The sequence below is a fragment of the Filicampus tigris genome, chromosome 7, assembly GCF_054856515.1.
Source record: "Filicampus tigris isolate MCC_2025a chromosome 7, RoL_Ftig_1.0, whole genome shotgun sequence".
NCBI lineage: Eukaryota > Metazoa > Chordata > Actinopteri > Syngnathiformes > Syngnathidae > Filicampus > Filicampus tigris.
Window position 1 is genome coordinate 26,906,469 of NC_141223.1, and position 23,722 is coordinate 26,930,190.

The 23,722-nt window shown below is 40.2% G+C and overlaps 1 protein-coding gene and 1 long non-coding RNA gene across 3 annotated transcripts in view; both read left to right on the plus strand.

The window, feature by feature from the left end:
* LOC147145393 (uncharacterized) overlaps window positions 1-19,775 on the plus strand; it is a 39,022-nt gene extending 19,247 nt beyond the window's left edge. Inside the window, exons 3-6 of one of the 2 annotated variants that reach the window (XR_015087466.1) lie at window positions 5,826-5,866; window positions 9,773-9,842; window positions 10,966-11,034; window positions 19,225-19,775. This is a non-coding gene — a long non-coding RNA (uncharacterized LOC147145393). Of the gene's footprint in view, window positions 1-5,825; window positions 5,867-9,739; window positions 9,843-10,965; window positions 11,254-19,224 lie in introns of those variants that run through there. The other variant, XR_015087465.1, reaches the window with a different exon arrangement.
* The window catches only part of LOC147145391 (endogenous retrovirus group V member 1 Env polyprotein-like), a gene marked incomplete at its 5' end in the record, with an annotated part of 97,941 nt that extends 76,220 nt beyond the window's left edge, over window positions 1-21,721 (plus strand). Inside the window, one exon of the mRNA XM_086036090.1 lies at window positions 20,249-21,721. Within this exon, the coding sequence (XP_085892216.1) occupies window positions 20,249-20,724 (476 nt within the window). The remainder of the gene's footprint in view (window positions 1-20,248) is intronic.
* Between the last annotated feature and the right edge of the window lie 2,001 nt (window positions 21,722-23,722).

Consider the following 23,722-nt stretch of genomic DNA (forward strand, 5'->3'; position numbering starts at 1 on the left):
TGCATATGCGCGTGTCTACTCTTCTCTAATCTGCTCCCAGATAGTCGAATACCTCGTGAAATTGCGAACAAAATAATTCACACTCTATTATTGAGGTAAGTGTTACAGATGCATCACAACCTGTCGCTGTTTAAACTGGTGGTATAACTCTGGACAGCGGTCAGCGAGGTGCTCGGCCAGATTGGACGTGTTCCTACCTTGAACCACGGTAGTTTTAAAACAAGCATTATAGACGATCTTTTTTTGTCATGTTGGTCGGCTTGTCATGGCTGTCGGTCATGTAAGCAAAAAAGTTCTACTTCGCCCGTCATGATTTTCAACGAGGAGCGGTGTAGCAAGCGCTTCAATGCTTTGAAGCCATCTTCACACCCAGGATGCGTGCCAGGCGTTTCAACAGGTCGGCAGACAGGCGGCTATGCGTGTATGTAAACTTGCCTTTAAGATAGGGTTGGTGAGCTACGCATGCATTATTAAAACATAAACACTGGTATTAAAAAAAAAAAAATGGTATCGAGACGATTTTGATGCCGAAAAATCGGGGTACGGTACTGGTATCCCGTATGAGATGCTAGAACTATGCCTTGAACAACAATCGACAATATGTTCATCACTAACTGAAAAGAACTCTCAAAAATACAGACATTTACACTCTCAATGATGAGGAAATTACTATGGCAGAAGAACTGACTTAAGTACTTAAACCTATAAAACCCATCACAACCCCGATGAGCACTGAAACAAGAACTTCTGTCTCTATGATACTCCTCATTGAAAGCCTCTATCCGTCATTCTATGGCACCAAAACAATCAGATAGTCCAACAGTCAGGGAGATCAAGTCACAAAAAATCTGCAGGAGTTTTTTCTGAAAATCACATTGACTGGCATGTATATTGTACGTGGTCAGAAATTAATTTAAGCATACTAACAAAAGTTTTTCAAGACTTTTTGAAAATTGGGCTAACAATGAGATGGGTCGATAATTATTATAACTTGACTTGTCTCCATGCTTAAAAAATGGTATTACTTTTACCACTTTAATTTTATCTGAAAATATACCCTGCTGTAATGATTCATTAAAAATGTCTAGTACTTAAAGACTGCCATTTTTTCGGGAATCCCCTGGGTCCCATGAATCCCATGGAATTCCCACGGGATGGGAGTCAACTTTACCTTTAATCACGGAATTGGGACAATAAATTCACAGGAGCAGATGGGAGTGGGATTGTCCAGTAACCTCGGAGATTCCATGAAGAGGAGGTGACACAGAGTTTTTTTTTTTTTAATAAAATTCAAATTGAATCCATCTTTATCTTTGGATTTTTTTGCTTTGTAGGGTAACGAACATGCTACGTATGTTTTGGTTTTTCCAAAAAGTTTCAATTTTACAATGTGCTGTCCTTGATCTGATGTGCAACGTTAGGACCTACAGTACTTTGGTGAAACATTCAGTGAGACCACTTGCTACACATCTTATAGGGTTTTATTTCCCATTAGCAGATGATACTAATTTCCCATGTCATGCTGAGTTTTAAAAAATTTGTTTATGACTTTCCAGATTTCTTTCATGTTTCCTTCAGCATTCCTTCGTAATTGGTTGTAATATTCCCTTTCACAGTTCCTAAGATTTATCATGGGGAATGTTAGATCGCTCCCCAACAAGATGGACGAGCTAGCGGCGCTTACAGATGTCCCACGAGAGGGACCTCCGGGAGGTTAGCCTGATGCTATTCACGGAGTCGTGGCTAACAGCGCTAACGCCGAACGCGGTCGTAGAATTGGACGACTTCCAAATCATACGCGCGGACAGGACGCTGGAGAGTGGAAAGAGGAAAGGAGGAGGGCTGGCTGTGTTTGTGAACGATAGATGGTGTAATTCTGGGCACATCACGATTAAGGAGCAGCTTTGCAGCAGGGATATTGAGCTGCTAGCTGTCGGCATGAGGCCATTCTACATCCCGCGAGAGTTTAGTCATGTGATCGCGGTGACCGTCTACGTCCCACCAGCTGCCATCGGCGACACAGCCTGTGATGTCTTGACTGCAGCAGTGAGCAAGCTACAAACACAGCACCCAAATGCCCTGATACTCATCTCTGGTGACTTCAATCATGCCTCCCCTTCCTCCTCTCTGCCTTCCTTCACACAGTATGTCACCTGCCACACCAGAGACAATAAAATACTGGACCTTTTCTATGCCAACACCAAGGAGGCATACACATCACTGCCCCTCCCAGCACATGTTCAACCTGAGCCTGAAGCTGGGCAGGGTCCCCCAGCTATGGAAAACATCCTGCCTGGTCCCGGTGCCAAAGACCCCCCACCCGAAGGAGCTCAACAGCTTCAGACAAGTGGCGCTGACGTCTCACCTGATGAAGACCCTGGAGGGACTGGTCCTTGTCCACCTGCACCCCCTGGTGAGCTCCTCAATGGACCCACTCCAGTTCGCATATCAGCCTGGCATCAGTGTGGATGATGCCATCATCTACCTCCTCCACACTTCACTCTCCCACCTGGAGAAGACGGAGAGCACTGTGAGGATCATGTTCTTTGATTTCTCCAGTGCTTTCAACACCATCCAGCCCACCCTACTGGGAGACGAGCTGGAGCGGGCGGGGGTGGCCCACCACCTCACCAAATGGATCAGGACTACCTCACAAACCGGCCACAGTATGTGAGGACACAGGACTGTGTGTCTGACGTGCTCCTCTGTAGCACGGGGGCCCCACAGGGAACTGTCTTGGCTCCCTTCCTGTTCACCCTCTACACCTCGGACTTCAACTACAACACCCCTACCTGTCACCTGCAGAAGTTCTCTGACGACTCTGCGATTGTCGGCCTCATCACAGGCGTAGATGATTAGGGAGTACAGAGAACTTACTCAGGGTTTTGTGGACTGGTGCCAGCAGAACTGCCTCCTGATCAATGCGGGGAAATACAAAGAAATGGTGGTGGATTTCGGTAGGCGCCAGCACTCTTCACCTGCACCAGTGAATATCTGGGGAACAGATGTTGAGAGAGTCTCAACTTACAAGTACCTGGGTGTTCATCTGAAAAATAAACTGGACTGGTGCGACAACACAAACGCTCTCTATAGGAAGAGTCAGAGCAGACTCTTCCTACTCAGGAGACTGAGGTCTTTTGGGGTTCAGGGGACACTCCTCAGGAACTTTTATGACTCGGTGGTTGCATCGGTCATCTTCCAGGGAGTGGTCACCTGGGCAGGCGGCGTTTCGGCCCGGGACAAGTAGCGGCTTGACAAACTGGTCAGGAGGGCCGGCTCTCTCCTGGGCTGCTCCCTGGACTCTGTGGACTCGGTTGGGGACAGGAGGATGTTGGCCAAGCTGTCATCAATGCTGGACAACCCGGACCACCCCCTCCAGGGCACCCTAACAGCACTCCACAGCTCCTTCAGTGACAGACTGTTACACCCTCACTGTGCAAAGGAGAGATTCCGCCGTTCCTTCTTGCCTGCTGCTGTCAGACTCTTTAACAAGAACATTGTGTAGTCCCTACAAACTGGCGGACATCAGTGCAATTGTGCAGTCCTGCACCTGAGCTCATATTGTGCAATACCCAACATTCCCCACTACTGTAATACCGTGCAATACTCAACATTCCCCACTACTGGTAGTCTAGTTTTATTTTTATCCAATGCTGTTCCTTACATTTCACTACAACACTGCAGCACTGTCACTTACTTAGACTATTTTTCCTCTGTACTATGTACAGGCCAAAATGAGTGTTCCTCATACTTTTTATGTAGATGTATGTTGGTGTGTATATACATGTGTATATACACGTTACTGCGTATATTTACATAGGTTTGATCCTGAATGTTGGCCGCCAATGTTATACATTAATGGCTACATTATGCCATTATACATTATACATTATCTTTGCTCCTGTAACAATGAAAATTTCCCCACTGTGGGATCAATAAAGGCATTCTTATCTTATCTTATTTATGGTTAATTCTTTTTTGTAGACTTGAAATCTCATTTCATCAATTTCACTTTTGGTTTTAAGAAATTGTCTTATTTTTAATTAGCATTTTTCTTCCTACAAGCATTTTTTTAAAAAAATTCTGAACCAAGGCTTCATTTGATGTTCGTGTGTTTTGATCCTTGTTTTTGTCTCAGGCTAGAATTATCTACGTTTTGCAAGAAGATTCTCATGAACTCATTGTATGCTTGATTTGGGTTATCTCTATCATACACCAATTTTTCAGGATTAATTTGAGGTTTGCTTTGAGTTTGTTAATTGAATGTTCATTTATAGTTGTTCTTGTTTTGAAAATATCTTGTTCCTTGACGGGTGTTTTTAATTTTTCACCTATAATGAAAATGGGAAGGTGATCACTAACATCAGTGATTGTTGAGTATGTTAGTGAATATATTGTCAATTAAACTTTCTGTAGTGCATCTGATTATAGTTGGTTTGGTTGTGGGAGGGATCTAAAAATCGCCTTGATGGTTGGTGTGATTCACATCTGAGTAAATTAATGTTTTAACATTAATTACCAAAAAAGTACATTTTTTCAGTACATTTCTTGATGAAACCCACCCGTGGGCCGATGGACCTGCAATAACATGTGAAATGATATACAGTTAATAATGTGTTAATAATTTCACCATAAGTCGCGCCGGAGTACAAGTCACACCAGCCATAAAATGCATAATAAAGTAGGAAAAAAAACATATATAAGTTGCACTGGAGTGTAAGTCGCATTTTTAAAGGAAATTTATTTGATAAAATCCAACACCAAGAACAGACATGTCATTTAAAATTTAATTAACGAACACTTTAAAATAAAAATAGAATAGAGACAAGAACAGGCTGAACGGTATGCATACTTTACATTACACAACGCCACCCCTCCACCACCCGGAAGCCAAGTTGCCTCCATCGCGTAACGCTGATAAATGTGTCCATATAAATCAAAATAATAAAATTGTGCGCTTAGTGCACATAATTTCCACTGAAGTACAATGGTAACATTTAGCTTACATTCACACATGTAGAATTACAAGAAAGTTACGGTAATTTTAGGACTGTATGTGAATTTGGGGGGATTCACCGGAGCGCCTCATCCAAACAGTCACTCGAATCAAAGAGCGTAACCGGACACAGTGATAGGGAACAACGTGGCTTCAGTAGCACTCCAATCCATTCCACAGGGCTCAACAACTCGCTCAATCCCGGCGCGTACACGACCACGACAATGGCGCGCATCTGCCGCTAGCCGCTAACTGCTAACAGACTCCAAACGTCTCTCATTGGGACCCCTTAGCTGTCCAACAATATGCCCGACATAAATCAACGTAAAGAAAGGACCCATTAGCTGCCCAAAAACATGTCTGGTGTAAAACACACAAGTTAAACAGTAAACCAATGCCTGTATAAACGAAGCACTAATGAGGAATTTACTACAGGAATGTCAGAAAGACTGGGGGGAACCAAAGTTTAGTTCCGCCGTGGTGCGTTTCTTCCGTGTCTCCTACTGTGGCACTTCCTTTTCCTCGGACATTTCCTTTCCCTCTGAAATCGTTCTTTAGTGTGCGTTGATTGATACAAACCACACAAACATATACACACTCAAATATGTACTCAAAATAATGCAACCTGATGACATTGAAGCATTCAAGAACTTCCATTCTCCTGATTCTCTGACCGGAATCAATGGTCTATACGCCCGTTTCAGCCAGTGTAAATTCTAGTAGGCCTGCACGATGTATCTTTTGAACATCGCGATTAGGATGTGCGCATGCGCGATAGTCACATCGTAGGATGTGCAATGTTTTAATTTTTTTTTTTCTTTGCCAACAGTGCCTCGCCGTTGTTGCTGCAATCACTTTCACAAGTATGGAGTAAGTTCACTGTCACAAAGGCATATCCGTGATTTAAAGATTCATATCCGTAATAGTAAAAGGCATATCCGTGATTAAAGATTCGTATACATAATGGTAATAATTTTTGAGTACAAATCAAAATTGTGAGGGTTTGACTTCTTTTCTTGAGAGTACGAATCAAAATTGTGAGGGTTTGACTTCTTTTTTTGTGAGTATGAATAAAAACTGTGAGTGCCATTGTTTTGTGAATACAACTCTCGCTTCTACGACTACGAATCTTCACTACGCACGAATTGCCAGTTTACGATGAATCACTTTTGTGAGGACGAATCTGCATCACATGCAAATTAGGATGACGTCACGCAGAACACAGGCAGGTCCGAAGGGGAGTTAATCGATCCGCGATTCCTCTCCCCGCGCATGCGTAGAGAAGAAAACAAAGATGACGAACGCGAGCGGATGGGACGGCGCTTCCAGCGGCTCAGGAGACGCATCTTCACAGCAGGTTAAAAGTCAGCAACGTGTATATCCAATTTATTGTATGTATTTCATAACGTCGTTCTGTGTCAAATAATAGCTTTGGACTCAGGCTTACGCCGATAGATTGCAATCTAATGATGCGTTTCACTGTTAGCATTAGTACTTGGCTAATGTAGCTCTGTTTTCAACGTATCTGTCACCATACTGTAGTTTAGTCACTTGTACCCACAATTCAGCACGTTAACAAAAATGTATGTATTTTATGGATGCTGTTAAACTATCTTTGAATGTAGTGTAGTGACACAAAAGGGTAGTGAGGTTTTATAAATATTTTTAAAAATTGTGTTGTATTGTATATTCTAACAAATTATTGATTGTTAATTATTAAGTGTTTTTCACATGGCAGCGACGATATGCAGCTAACAATATACATTTTTAATTCAGAGCCACATTTATCGATGTAATCATTTAGTTAAATAATTTATTTTGATTACATATCAAAGTTACCATCATCTCAAACAGTATACTTTGCCTGATAAATATTTTTATGTAATTATATTTTCAGAAATGTAGCCAGTCATGTCCAGGATGATCTCTTTGGTGACGGTCGCAATTCTGACCCTGCATGCTGACTTGAAGTGTGACTGCAAGTCACTGGTGACGGCTGAGATCCAGACGGAATGGGCTGAAAAAACAGCAGAGTTGGAGATGGAGGCAAACACTGATGACAATCTAGATCGATGATGAACACATGCCCTCAGATGGACCGCCTGACTTGGAGGAGGATGTCAATGACGACGTGGAGATTGAAACAGAGCCACGAGAAAATGACAACATAGAAATTAAAATACTTGACAAAATCATGAGTACTAAATTGCATATTTATGCAACACATCAGAGTATAATAGACATCAATTATTTCACTGAGTATATTATTTGTAGGTAGGCATACATTTATTATTCAGTATCATTGGACGCGATGAACAGGCAATACTTTTTGTGTGAAATTGTATTTGTGTACATCAGTTTCAATCAGTTGAAATCTGATTTCTGACACAACACATGAAGAATTTACACATTTTTTGATACATTTTCTAGGGATGTAACGATTCATCTAAAATCCATTTAAATTACATGAAATATGCATCGAGGTAAAAAATAAATAAATAAAAGAGATTAGAATCGACGCCATGTGAACAATAGCTGCTCTCAAATTATTTGGTGCAAATTTTTCTCTCCAAAATGCCTCATCTCTCGCTGGAGAAAGAAATGATTGGTGCCAAGGAAGGGTGAAATATGTTTACAAATCCAATATTTCCTTTAGTATTTATAGGTAGTTTCATAGTATTAGTGCAACTCAGCATTGTGTATTGGTTTTTAGTTCCATTTTAACATGCACTAAACATTCAGCAATAAAATATTTACGGCCACAATTTCAATTACTGGTACTCACTAAAAACAAGTCAGGAATGCTGGTACAACCTGTACAGTTTAGTACAAGTTGAATGTACTATTATCTTATCTTTATTCTTTTGTATGATACCTTTAAGAGATCTAGCTGTAAGCTACTGATAGTCAAGCTGCAGCTTGCTGGTGCGATTATGCCGCAATTTACATATGATCCGATTAGTCAACTAATCGTAACTCCTGTTGGTGAATAGTCGACTTGCAAAATAATCGTTTGTGACCTATTTATCACTTGAATCTGGGCTGGAGTAAATCCTTACATCCAGGACATTTACAGTGGATCTATTAAAATAATTTCCGGAGAAAACGTAGTGGTGTATGCTGAACAGGTAGAGGTTCTGATGATACTGCAGTGGACTTCGGGGCTGATTTGCTCAGAAGGAAGAAACTACAAAAGAAAAAGAGATAATTGTTAATAGGATTCAGATGGTTTTATATCATGCAACCACTTGTCAAAATAAAATTGAGTAAATTCAATGTTTTTTTTCAATGTACTGACAAACTATAATTTGATGCATATAAAACACACAGTGACATTTCATATATTTTTCTAGGAATACACAATCACAAGTTTGCTCCATGGGGTGGATTCATAATTTGCTCTTATTATGCATACTGGATGTTATCTAGAGACTCAACTGTTCTACAACTAGGTACCTACCAATAAAGGCTGCTGGTGGTTTGCATATGCCAGAGTTGCCAAGGAGACGTAGAGTGAACTCCCAGTCAGCCCTGTTTTAATGTTAAGTCACCTACCTTAAAGCCAATTCCGATGAAGCTGACGTGTGTGCATATATTTATTAATATCCAAAGATATTACCCTACCAACTCATAGAAAATATACACAACACACACTATCTCACTGTCTACAAATGCGGTATACTGTACTTATGAATATGTAATATTTGTTCCAAAAAACATGTAAGGACGACAACAACACTCAGTAAGATGTTAAAAGCGGATAAACCTCACTTGTGTCACTAAATTTCAGTTCAAACTAGTTTGCAGAATAACAAAATAGTCCATTGTGATTTGTCTTCATTATACAAGAAATTATGCGCAACATTTTTTCCTTTTGCATTAAACACTACTTGTTTTTTTTTTTTTAGTTAGTTAATTAATCAATAAAAACAGAGCAACCAAATTAGCAAGAGCTATTAACAGTATCCATACAATACATTTTTGTCGACGTGATAAATTGTGGGTACATAGACACGTTGAAAACAGAGCTACATCAGCCAAGTACTAATGCTAACAGTGAAACACGTCATTAGATTCCAATCTATCGCCGTAAGCCTGAGTCCAAAGCTATTATTTGAGACAGAACAATGTTATGAAATACATATTAATACATTGTATATATATACACGTTGCTGACTTTACCTGCTGTGAAGATGCGTCCCCTGAGCCGCTGGAAGCGCCGTCCGATCCGCTCGCGTTCGCCATCTTTGTTTTCTTCTCTACGCATGCGCGGGGAAAGGAATTGCGGATCGATTAGCTCCCCTTCGGACCTGCCTGTGTTCTGCGTGACGTCATCCAAATTTGCATGTGATGCAGATTCATCCTCACAAAAGTGATTTGTCGTAAACTGGTAATTTGTGCCAATTTTAATGTCATTCTTTAAATTTTAATATTTTTGTTCTAATTTGTTTGCAACTTTGCTGCAGTTTCACAAAGTTTTTTTTATCTTGAAGTTATATTTTTGTAAAAAAAACTCAGGTGCTAGTACACCTGCTTTTTAATTTTTTAATTATTTTATAGTTTAGTTTAAAGGTGTTTATAATTCTGCTGCTGCTTTAGAGGTTTTTATTTTCTTCTATTTTTTTGACTCAAGGGTCTAGTGCACCTGCTCTTTTATTTTTTTTGTTTAAAATATGTTTAATATTTTGCTGCTGTTTACACTGAAGTGTGAAATACAATGTTAAATAATCTATTATTTTACAGAGACATAACCGCTGTGATCCCTTTTATATACAGCAATCATCATTCACAGATGAACCCCTTTGGTCTGGATTAAACGATATTATATGAATACAATGACGTCATGGTGAGTTAACCAAATTATTCCCAAACAAATCTATTCAAGTCATCTGGTGAAAATTATATTTTTAACATCGCAATATATATCGCAAACCCCCCAAAAATCGCAATATCATTTTTTTCCAACATCTTCCAGCCCTACTACAAAATAAGATCACTTTAAATCACCGAAACGGTCGTAGATTGATTGAATAAGTCTTTTATTTATCGCCGACCATGTAGAATGTTTCCAAGTCTCCAAAAGTATTTATGTATTCGATCGTAATTATCGCTCTGTTGTCCGTACGTGTGTGTAAGACCACAGGCACGGCAAGTAGATGTATTGATAGTCAAATTGCCTTTTTATCGTACTATTATATTATAATTATATATATATGTATATATATATATATATATATATATATATATATATATATATATATATATATATATACAAAATATAATACTTAATTAGACAAATAGTATGATTTAACTGGTTAAATTATCCATGCATTTTAATAGCGTTAAGGATTTATCTTTGTTTCTTTATGTGAAATTATATACAGGCAATAATGTGTTAAGAATTTCACACATAAGTAGCTCCGGAGTATAAGTCGTACCCCGGCCAAACTATGGAAAAAAACGCGACTTATAGTCTGGAAAATACTGTGTGTGTGTGTGTGTGGGGGGGGGGGGGGGGTTGCGTGTGGGGGTGCGTGTGGGTGTGTGTGTGTGTGTGTGTGTGTGTGTGTGTGTAGAGAGAGAGAGTTTATTCTGTCATCACCCAGTACATTCCACAAAATACACAATATAACAATTCATTGTCATCATTTTTATCCAAATCATTCTTTACAACCTTCCAAAATAGCTTTGTGAATAGTTTGCATTAAAAAACTAATAGTGATTCACCGGTTTTCCAATATGTACTTGTATCATTCCAAAATTTCACTCCAACAACAGAAACACACCTCTTTTGAATTCCTTTAACAGCTTTTTGTACATTGAATTTACAAACACCTCTTAAATCATATTGAGAAGAAAATGTGCTTTTCCTCTAAACATGATTTGCATAATTTTATAATGTTTGATTTCAGAGTGGATCTGCATGATCGTAATAATAACTTAACACCTATTGCTCTCTTGTTTTGCAGGTAGATCCCCACAATTCTACACCATATGACAAATAGGGAAAAATCAAGAAATAATAAATTACAGTATATGTAAGTCTTTATGATTTAAAATGTGTCTACGCTTATATAATATATGCTATTGTTTTAGGAATTTTACCTTTTATGTAGTTGATATGTTGTTTCCATGCGTCTGTCATAACTCATATAACATAAGGAGTTTTGTTTCAAAAACTTGCCACAGTTTTAGATGTGTTTAACTGCAGACAAGAGTGCTCATCCAAGCTGTGATGTGAACCATGAAGCTCGTGAGCGTCTGAGCCTCCTGAGAAATATTATTGCCATGAATCATCATCAAACTAGCAACAATATATCTCCCCAAAATTGTTTTTTCAGAATTTCAGACAGACCATTCACAACAACTGGTATTCAAGTATGAAATTCAATCCTTTTGAAGTGATGTGTTAAATGTTGTCAAAAGAAATGTGACTAACTGTAACGTAAAGGAAAAATTAAGATAAAAAAGAGGTGATGATTAAAACAAAGAGCTTTATTTTCTTTGAGTCCTTACTCTTATTACCTTACAAACTCAAACTTATTTCACTCGAGGTTTTGAACCCTGTGTTGAAATCCTGAAAGCTGAGAAAACTATGACAAAACAAAAGTTAAAATAAAATCACAACATATTTGATTCCAGCTACTCTGTTGAAAGGTTGTGATCTGACTTTTTCCACGATGGTTCTGTGTTCCTTGCTGTAAAATTAAATGGTAGTTCGGAGACAAACAACTTAATTCAAATGTGCATCAGTAATTAGCTCTGGAATTAGTGGTGTGACGTGCCTCCACATATTAGCCCACGCTCCAGGGACGGCTGCAGGTATATACAAGCTGCATTTCCAATTATTGCCTTGAATTGTTAATTTAGCTATTGTGCCAGCCATAATTGTGATGGGTATTGGGTGTGCAATTTAATTTATTTGAAATATTTGCAGTCTGTAGATTCGTAATGGGGTGGACCTGTCTATTAGGTAGAAAAGGAAAGAAACAAGGAAGAAAAAACAGACTGCATAATCACCGATCCTTTTGTTGAGGATGTATTCCTATTGAGAACGTTAGAACTGGAGTGTTGCCGCAGATCAAGGTAGACTACCTCCTGAAAAAATGAGAGAGGTTTTCCCAATAACATAATGCCTAAAAAACAATGGTATGTTATAAAGTTCAATATGATGCTACCTGTATATTTATTTTGAGGACAGACACCATATAAAGGGTGCATTAGTACAAAAGGCATTGTGGGGAAGCTAATTCACGTGCATCCACAGAAAGATAAGGATATTTAATCATTCTTTTGTTTTAAATTATTTTAAATAAATGCAATCCGTCCCTTTCTCTGTCCATTTTTCCCTGCCTCCTCATATATTCCTCGTCATTTACTAACAGCAAATATTCACAAACCATTCGTAGCACTGCATGTTTTCATTTGAACACTTCATATAACGTCCACTGATAGTGTAGTGGTACACACGCCTGAGTTGTGTGCGGGCAGCGTGGGATCGATTCCCGCTCAGTGACAGTGTCTATGTGTGCCCTGCAACTGGCTGGCGACTAGTTCAGGGTGTGGTCTGCCTTCGCCCGTTGACGGCTGGGATAGGCTCCAGCAACTCCCCGCGACCCTATATAGGATAAGCGGTTTGGAAGATGACATGACATGACACTTCATATAACACACATTTGTCATGAATGAGAGAAAAAGTTTTAGTAGTTGTATAATATCATTGAATTTAAAATACAATCATGCCTTCATCAGTCTAGTCTAGACAAGTGACACTTTGTAAGATAGTCATCCTTATTTATTTTTTTAATACAACAAATGACATGAAAACATGGGCCAGTATTCATTAAGGTTTCTACCACTGTTTGAGTAATTACCTGTTGGTCAGTGTTCAGTAGATGGCGCTCTGCATCACCTGTAGGGTAAAGGAAAGTGGGACCGAACCGTCGAAGAATAGTGGCTACTCGTACATTGTTTAAGATGTGATGCAACAAATGCTGAATGCTGACGCACTGTATGTTCATTTGTGTTAACAGAATCCCCCCTTAAAGAAAAAAAACACATGTTGGCATTTGGATGAGCTGCACCCCATTCTTATACGTGCAACACAGGCACTGCAGTTGTGTCGACAGAGGCCCAATCATGAATCATTCCAATGTAAAAAGCTGATAGTCCAAAAATGTGAGAAATGTGAAAAGCAACCAAAACGGTCGGCTGTCAGGCATTGAGATGAAAGGAAAATTATTTTTCATCATGTTGTATGCTGTAAAACTAGAGCATAACATCTTTTTATACAGGATAGAAGTACAACAACACCATGTGATTCATGCCAAAATTAATTTAATCGTACATAATATACTTTAATTTGTTTTATAATTGACATTTCAAAAATAGTAATTGTGAAATAAGCTTATGAACAAGACAAAAAGGTTTTCTATGGTCAATTACAACTAACACTCGGTGCTGGCAGAGGGGCCATTGGACACAAGCCATAATCATTAAGTAACAGAATCAGAAGCCCTGCTTACAGCAATGCTAAATTTAGAGCAGTAATTATGAGTCACTCACGGCTATGCTATTCTCAGAGTCTTATTACAGAGAAGGTGGTTTCTTTGCCTTGACTACGATTGAAATAAATACATTTTTAAACAATTTCCATTAGTTCTGTTACACTTTTAAGGAGAGAGACCTGATTCAATATAGTTCTCATCACCAGTAGTCAGAATTTTATTAGGGCCTGAGCAGCGACCACTGCGATGTCCCTATTGTTTTTGTAGAAAAGTATTAGGGCCTGAGCAGCGACCACTGCAAGGTCCCTATTTTGTTTGTCAAAATAACAATTATTATTAGGGCCCGCAAGATACCCATTATTTTAGCAGAAATTATTATTAGGGCTCGAGCATCGACCGCTGGGAGGTCCCTATTGTTTTTGGAGAAATGATCAGTGCTGGGGACGCCCATTTTTGGGACGGAAGATGGGGGACAACAAGTTTTAAAAAAGGGACAGACTAAGCAAGGGCAGAGAATTTTAGTCTGTCCCACTAATCGTCCCTCATGCGTGTGACATGGTCGCGAGGCGGCCAGAAATTCATCTTAACTTACTCTGCGAAATGGGCAAATGACAAAAATTGCCTGCGAACGCTTCAAATGTGCCACTGGTTATCCAACTGTGCGTACTTACTTGCTTTGGGAACATCCCGGTGAGAACGCTGTGTACTGCACATGTTCGGTCTACAAAAAGCTTCAAAAAAACATGTTTGGTCTGTGAAAGAATAATAATGCATTTTATTATTCAGGTGTTTGATTTTTATCATTAGGCCAACTTGCTTGGTGTGCTTTGCTTTCACATATGTATGTTAATTGCTCACACACACGTACACACACACACACACATAGACAAAACAAGATCATAGTGTTCCAGCTGCTTTCGCTCCCCTTTCCCTCAGAGCTGGAACACCTTTGTTATCAGGGACACCGAAGAAAAATAAAAAGAGAGGGTGCGCAGGAGCCGGGCAGAGGGTTTTAGGAACTGTAATCGTACACTTCCCTGCGCTCTCCTTGCAAGTAAAAAGACAATATTATTGTTGAGTGTCTTCTCTCCTCATTGTGTGCATTGTTTATGAATGTATCACTTGGTGTGAACCTGACATTAAATTGGTCCTTCAAGCCGGATCCCTACATGCCGGAAGGTTTCCAGCTGTCGAGTCAACCTCCAGGTAAAGTCCGTGGCCACGGCTCTAAGACCCTTTGTGGGACTGGTCTTTGGCTCCACTTCTGGGAACTGAAGGCTGACGGGAAGCCGGAGGAGTGAAGACATCTCTGGGTGAGTAGGAAACTCACGATACTCGTGGATGAGTGAATTGCGCGCTGGTAAAAAAACCTTGACAATACTAGTCCCTGGTCAAGTAGTAAGACAGAGTAAGTCTATAAAACTGTAAGACAGAGTAAGTCTATAAAACTGTGAGACAGTGTAAGTCTTTAAAACTGTGTAAGCCTTGAGAATACTAGTCAATGTCAAGGTAAAAGACAGAGTAAGGATATAAAACTATAAGGGCGACGGTGTCCTGTGCGTACTTAAACTCCGTGAAAAACGCTGCTAAAAGTGTGACTGTGTAAACTGTGTGAATGAATGTAAACAGGATTGTAAGTGACAACTTTGTGTGGACGCAATAGGCAAGTATTCTCCGCCACTTGTGGTAGAGGCTTGAGGATTGCCACACACTGGGTTGATTGTCACCCTGTTTTAAGGTAGAAGTCAGTATAGGACAACCTAGGTGTCATAAAACTGACTCTAGGAAAAAAAAAAAAAAGAAAAGAAAAAAAGGGGAAAGTTAACAGTAAAATCGGTGATAAAAGTGATCCTAAACAAAACCTCGCATGCAAAGATTGGACATTTGTGGAGCGTCACTGTCCTTCCAAAATACAACACTTAAACCTTTGGATAACAAAATATGACTTTGCTGGCCAGCTTAAAAAAAGAAAATAATAATAATAATAATAATAATAATAATAATAATAATAATAATAATAATAATAATAATAATAATAAAGAATGGCGAAGGCCTGTGTACACTTGAATTCTGGGTGTGTGTATGTTTGGGCAAATCGGTTGTGAAACCCTGTGTGAAGTGTGTAAGTGAACAGAGTGATTGCGAATTAAAATACCACTAGGTATTTTATTCCATATAATTAGTATAGTATAATTAGTAGTATATGTAGTAGGATAATGAACAGCAGACTGGTGTGGATGCAGAAGCAAGAATTCTCCACCTGAAAAGGTTGTAGTGAGAATGACCACAACAGGAAATTTGAATTGCTGTCCTTCTGATAAAAATCCAGTTTTTAGAACACCCTAGGTGTTAGCAAGCTGGACCAAATTCCTATACAATTGGGGAAAATAGGTAGTAAATTTAAATCATAAAATGCAATGTAAGGATTGGAAGTTTGTTGAAAAACAGGATCTGATAAGATCCAATATTTAGACGCATCGATAGCTGAACACGTTTTTAATGGTTAAGTTAATTACACATAAAGTAGCCGTGTTACAGGAATCAATCATATAGCAGAAGTGCTTAATGGGCAAAAAGTAAGAAACGAAGATAATGTGACTTGAGCGGCGGCGCAGACATCAGGGAGGGGCACCTGGGCCCTCTGCTCCTCTCTTGTCTGACCCTGCGACAAGGCGGAACAATTCTTGTTCATTATTATAACATTTGGCTGAAGAAGAGCACAAAGTAAGCAAAAATAAACTACGGATATAGAAACAACAAGTCAAATATTTGGGATGCAATCTTAGTGTTGGAAGTATAATTGTAGTGGGGAATAGAAAAACAAAAACAAAATGCAATTCTCCAGGCTCCAAAACATCAAACGAAGGGGTGGATGATGTCATTTTTTAGGTCTAACAAATTGTTGCTGAATCTGGGTTCCAAATCATGCAGAAATCATTGATGAAAAAATGTAATAGTGAATACCTCAAATGACATCACATTTAAGGTAGACCAATGAAGCAGGAAAGTTTTTTAAATTCAAATTGTGTTAAGCACAGCATTATCTTAAATTATGGCGACCCCTTATTCAGTTGATAGATTGTAAAGGTCATTTTTCGACCTCAATTTTGGTGCGGCAAGATAGAGACAAAATTAAACGAATTATTTTGAATTGGACGGTGCATTGCCGCACTCTGGAAGAGCAGTTATTGCAGCATCCATTGCTGTACAAACAAATGCAGCAATGGATGGATGCAGTCTCTGCATTGTTTTAACAAAGGACCATGATCTTTTTATCACTAGCGAAACATTTACCTTGTATGTATTCAGACAACGTCTAACTAAAGAGACGCACGATGTTAAACACAGCCACATTGTCACTACTTCCTGAGGATGGAGGAAGACATGATTGCCTCACTGTAAACACAAACATTCATATTACTCAGAAGTATTGTTGAACTAACTCACTTTTTGATAATTTGTTCTAAACACTCATTTTAATTAAGTTGTTAGTAATTCCTGACGATTAAATTAATTTACTCATGTCTTGAGTTTACATGTCTTAAACAAATTAAATATTTAGAACTTCTGGATTTTAAATTTTTTTTTTTTATGGTTAAATGTTATCTATCCCGTCCGCTGATAGTGTAGTGGTGCACACGCCTGAGTTGTGTGCGGGCAGCGTGGGATCGATTCCCGCTCAGTGACAGTGTCTATGTGTGCCCTGCGACTGGCTGGCGACCAGTTCGGGGTGTGGTCTGCCTTCGCCCATTGACGGCTGGGATAGGCTCCAGCACCTCCCCGCAACCCTATATAGGATAAGCGGTTTGGAAGATGATATGACATGACATGTTATCTATCCCTTTGGAACTTCACATTTTTTTAAATTGTTTTCCTGTTACAAAAACATTTATTGCATGCAATAGCTAATATATCCTTGTTGGCATACCGGTTAAATATAAAATCCATCCATCCATTCATTATCATGAAGTAAATGAGGTACACTGTGTGAAGCACTTTGATTACCAAAGGTAGATGCGCGCTATACAAGTGTTGGCCCTTGTAACCATTTAGCGCTATAAACTCAAAATAATTAAGTTGGTGGTAGTACTGTGCACTCAGAATTGATAGCTTGTTACACATAAAGAGTTCAAGTTACGTTTACTTATCATTTCTGAGGCAACGAGTTTCCATATTTTTTATTTATTACTATTATTATTATTTTTTTTTACAAACTGAACTCCTTGATTTAAAAAAAAAAAGAATAAATAAATAAGATAAAATAAAACACTGGTGCGACATTACCAGGTGACATCTGTGTATGGCCAAACAGCAATGAGACGGGGGCCGGTGGCAGTGAGGAGGCAGGTTGGGGGTGACATGGAACTGGCTGAAAAAATCCACGAAATGTAGAATTAACTTAAAGGATTTGCCATTAGGGACGGGATTCACGCTATTTGTCGATGGGTCATATAAAAAGGATGTTTTTGGGAAAACACGACTGGCTACTCTGTTGTTACGAAAGATGAAATTCTGAAAGCTGAATCACTGCCGTCGTATTATTCTGCTCAAGCTGCTGAATTAGTTGCACTAACGGAGGCATGTAAATTATGCCAGAATAAAGATGTTAGAATTTACACTGATAGCCGATACGCATTTACAACAGTACACATCTTTGCACAATACTGGCGCAATCGAGGCATGATTACATCGACGGGAAGAGCAGTGACACATGCTCAATTACTCCAACATTTGTTAGATGCCGTACAGTTACCACGCAACATTGCAATATGTAAGTGTGCCGCACATAAATCGGGGACAGACAGTGTATCATTGGGGAATGCTTTCACAGACAAAACAGCTAGAGAAGCGGCTTTAAAACCCTTCGCGGGGTTATCAGACCATATTCCTGACACACAAATATTGAATACCCAAACCTTGATAGATATGCAACAGCAGAGTCCACAGACAGAAAAAAAACTCTGGACTGATAAGGGGGCAACTTTGCGGGAAAATATTTATGTCAGCACAGAGGGAAAACCCATACTACCAAAAATTGTTCAGGTGGGCAGCAATATTAAGCCATGGGGTGTCTCATGTTTCGACTGGGGGAACGGTGGCTCTTGTAAACAGACATTACACGACTTATGGGTTTAACCTCTTCTAAAAAAACAATTTTTGTAGGGCTTGTTTGACCTGAGCCAGGCACAATTCACAAGGTAACTTGCGTCCAATGCGGGGTCAGTTTCCTTCGGCAACCTATCCTTTTCAGAGAATTCATATGGACTTTATTGAATTTATTGAAAGACATTATACCGCGATATGGTATTCTGCAGACAATTTATAGTGACAATGGGACACATTTTGTTAACAGAGTTATTGTCAAAATAGGTCTGTATTTTCATATTGACTTAAAGCGTCATTGTTCCTATCATCCACAGAGTGCTGGTCTGGTGGAAAGGATGAATGGGACTGTAAAGAATAGGTTGAAAAAAAAAACGCATGGAGGAAACGGGTAGCCCTTGGACGCAATGCGTTGATCTTGTTAAACTGTATATCAATATTACTAGTATAACTGGGCCTACTCCATTTGAAGTACTTTTCGATAGGCCCTATAAACTACCGCTATTTACTAAACACTGGGAACTGGATGATGAGGCGAATTTCGCTGATTACATGTGAAAGACTTTAGAGAAACTTGATGAACTTAAATTACCTGAGAACGATTGTATTTCCCAACAGACACAACAACTGGTGAAGCCAGGAGATTGGGTCCTGGTCCGGAGCATTAAGAGAAAACACTGGCACTCTCCCACGTGGGAGGGCCCATATCAAGTGTTGCTGACAACTCCTACTGCTGTGAAGCTTACAGAGAGGAGCACGTGGATACACTTATCACATTGTAAGAAGGTCATTTCTGCTGATTTCTCCTCCAGGAAAGGTGAGCCAAAGTCTGACAAGAAGGTGGGTGCAGATTTATAGTATCTGAAAATACTTGACGGTCAGTGAAGAACTTGACGGACACCAACCCCTTTTTAGTGGAGTTACAGCAGAAATGGCGATGCCAAAATGGCTTAAAGATGCTATTGGGTGTTTTACAGCTGTACTGATGGTTATTTTTGTATTTTTATTCATTTGGCACCTGTGGGGGCCCTCGAGGGGGGGGTATTTGAATACCACTATGACAATTCCTGCGGATTTACATAGAACTAGGCATGGCTCTTTGGCTTCATCCCACTCATTTGTTCCTTGGATTGTTTCCTGGGCTTATATTAATTCCATCAGAATTACTGTGGCACCCAATAGAACGACAGAACTGAAGCTTCCAATCGCAACCCTGAGGGGGTTCACGAAAAGGTACGGTAGTGTAATTCAAACGACGGGGAAGGGGTACGAACAGTACTGGTGGTACCTCACTGGACATGTGTTAGATTCGAGTTGGGATTCTTTGATCACTACACAACAGGGTGATTATTGGGTTCCAGGACAGGGCCGTGAGGCTAGATATTTTCATAACAAAATACTTCTTTCAAAGACAGGGTCGACACTCAATCTCAGGGTCACTGTGGGGGTTGGGCCTTTCAGGCCTCCTACTGCAGCTATTTTTAATTCATCTTGTTGGGGGTTTCTTTTGTGGGCTTATTCATCAGGTTTTGATCCTTATTTTCCTGTTGTAATTTGTGAAGACAGTACTCTGTCTCCTTCTGAGATTCCTAGAGTAGGTTCATATGTTAACAATCATATGACACATTGAGAAATGCTTCAGGAGTTTGTGCACTTGTGTCATTGCTCTTAACTGTTACTATTTTTCCATCTACTGTAGAGCATATCCAGAGGGCAGCTCTGACGCACATTCCGCGAGACAAGTTCTTTAGGAGTCGGCGTAGTGCTTCCTGGAGGGATGGAGATCCGACCTATATTGATGCTATTGGCGTACCTCGAGGTGTACCAGATGAGTATAAACTGGTTGATCAGATTGCAGCTGGTTGGGAGTCCATTTTTATTTGGATCACGCCGATTAAAAATGTTGACAGGATCAACTGCCTCCACTACAATGTGCAGAAACTGGGTAACTATACTGAAGCAGGATTTCCTGCTATCAAAGAACAATTGGCAGCCACCTCTCTCATGACGTTCCAGAACCGCATAGCGGTTGACATGCTCCTGGCGGAAAAGGGTGGGTTGTGCGCCATGTTTGGCGACCGGTGTTGTACATTCATACCTAACAACACGGCCCCGTAGGAGTCCCTCACCAGGGCCAACCACAAGATGAAGGAGCACTCTGGGATGGACACGTCTCTTTGGACGGAGTGGTGGGAAAAAACATTTGGTAGATACAAGGACTTGGTTTCCTCTGTCCTGGTTTCTGTTGCTGTGTTTGCAGCTATCCTCACGTTGTGTGGGTGTTGTTGTATTCCTTGTCTTAGAGCACTGCTCAACCGGTTGATCACTACAGCTATTGCACCTACGACGTCCAAATTAAACGATGTTTATCCGTCATTGCTTTATCGTACAGTTGAGAGTAATGATGACACTGATGACACTTGTTTTGATTCTCCTGTTGACATTTCGCTTTCTTTTCCGAATCTCTTTCCGGGTCTTGGAGATCACGAGTAAATTACATTGACAACCTCGGGTGTAATTACATTTGTTTACATGAGAGTAATTCGGTATATTAAAGCCTTTGTGGAGGGTCTATTCGATGATATGAGGATTGTGCAAATGTAAGAGAAACAGGGTGGAATGTGATTAATGTTGTATACAATGATTCGGGTGTTGGATTTTTCAATCAGATTTTTCAGGTTTAGTTTTATATTATAGTTAATTTTATATTATATAAAAATAGGGGGGAAATGTAAGAATAATAATGCATTTTATTATTCATGTTGATTTTTCATTATTAAGCCTGTTAGTTTTGTAGGTTTAGCTTTATACTATACACAAATAATGATGTATTTTATTGTTCATGTGTTTAGCTTTATATTATATAAAAACAGGGGTGAATGTAAGAATAATAATGCATTTTATTATTCAGGTGTTTGATTTTTATCATTAGGCCAACTTGCTTGGTGTGCTTTGCTTTCACATATGTATGTTAATTGCTCACACACACACACACATAGACAAAACAAGTTCATAGTGTTCCAGCTGCTTTCGCGCCCCTTTCCCTTAGCGCTGGAACACCTTTGTTATCAGGGACACCGAAGAAAAATAAAAAGGGAGGGTGCGCAGGAGCCGGGCAGAGGGTTTTAGGAACTGTAATTGTACACTTCCCTGCGCTCTCCTTGCAAGTAAAAAGACAATATTGTTGTTGAGTGTCTTCTCGCTTCATTGTGTGCATTGTTTATGAATGTCTCACTTGGTGTGAACCTGACAGTCTGCACGAATAGGAGAAGAAGAAAGTAAAAAGAAGGAGACAGGAGGAGGAGAAGGCATTTTATAGAGGCTTTTGAACTTTTAGATTACCCAATCACTGATGATGTGCCTCAGCTATGCATCAGAAGATGTTTCACAACAACTGTCAGACTGGGGAAACCAGTGGCTACCAGGAACAGTCTAGTTGACAACCAAGAATAGTTTGGAGACAGCTGGAGAGACAGATGACGGCTTCGGAAAGACGGTAACCGGGGCAGCATGGGTCAGCAGCCCTAACCTCACTTCCTGTGAAGGGAGACCCAAACAAAGAAAGAAATTATACCCCCAGAGGAACCCAAGAGGGGGATGGGATGAGGTCCCCAGCCGGACAGACACAAGGTTAACAATTAACAGCAATGGACAAACGTTGACAAGTAAAGAGTGTTTATGCGGAATGATCTGCAAGAATGAAAAGGGCCTTAAGATCCATCAAACAAAGATGAAATGTAAGGAGCGACTGCAAGCACCACAATGCACAGGCTTAGAACCTGGTGAGACAGGGGAGGAGCCGGGGCCGGAAGCACCCCACAGAGCCCGGTGCCTTTAAGTGGTGCAAACAGTCCCTTCAAACAGGTAGTCCGAGAGAAGAAGGATCAAATGGACCCAAGCCTCAAAAACAGCAGAGTGGTAGGAGTTTGACGAGGATGAGGACAAGATGCTGAAAGTAGCAGCCAATGAAATGAGGCTGCAGACTATGATGACCATCATAGTGAGCATGGCTGAGGAGATGTTTGGTGTGGAGGAAGAAAGGGCAGCCTTACTTCAAGAACCAGAGGGCAGTTAAAATCCAAAACATCAGGACAGAACTGAAAGTCTTGAAGAAACGGCACAAGGAAGCACAAATAGAGGAGCGTGCACATCAGGTTGAGCTCCGTGTCAAGCTAAGAAAGACTCTCTTAGACCTGCACAGAGCTGAACAGCACAGTAGACAACGGAGGGAGAGTGCTAGGAAGCGGGTGGCCTTCATCAACAACCCATTTGCTTCATGAAGGAGCTACTTGGACAGAAGCGCAGTGGAAGCCTGGCCTGTTCTAAGGAGGAAGTCGACGAACACCTCTACAACACCTTCAGCGACCCTACCCAAGACCAAGAGCTAGGGCAGTGCAAGGCTGTAATAAGACCACCAGAGCCTGCTGAGGCCTTGGATCTGAGGGAGCCGCTCCTGAAATAAGTCCAGGAGGTGGTGCGGAAAGCAACGGCCAGGGGTCTCACTTATCAAAGAGTGCGTAGGATTCAAACTAAAAGTGTACGTACACACAAAATCAGAAAATGGCGTATAAAAAAAATCTGACCTATCAAAGCGTACATAGCATACATACACGCACCTGTAGGACATTTTTCCTTGATAAGTCATTGAACTGGGGAGCCCGAATGTACCGTCCTCTACATGGCCAAATCTATCCATATTTGGTCAGTGCAAAAGCAGTAGGTGAAAATGAATGAGCCATGCTGGCCAATGATTTGTGAAAGATGAATCATGACGAATATGCTTTTCAGTGGGATGGAAACAAGGAAGGTAATATTGTTTGGTGGCCTAAGTTGGCATCGTACAAAAAATATCAACAAACACAACCGGCAGGACAGAAGGAAAAACAGGAGACGATTGCGATGGTGCAACCCATCGAGCCATAATTGCTGCTCCATCATTATGGATGGCAGACGCAGGTGTGCGCTCAGACAGAGGGACACAACTAGGGAATGCAAATGTTGCTGCACTGAAAAAAGTAGCCTATCCAATTTACGTAATTTGTGTACATTGGTTGCGCATATGGTTAAGATGTGATAAACTTGTGTATATTACAGTAAAATCTACCAAAAAGTAGAT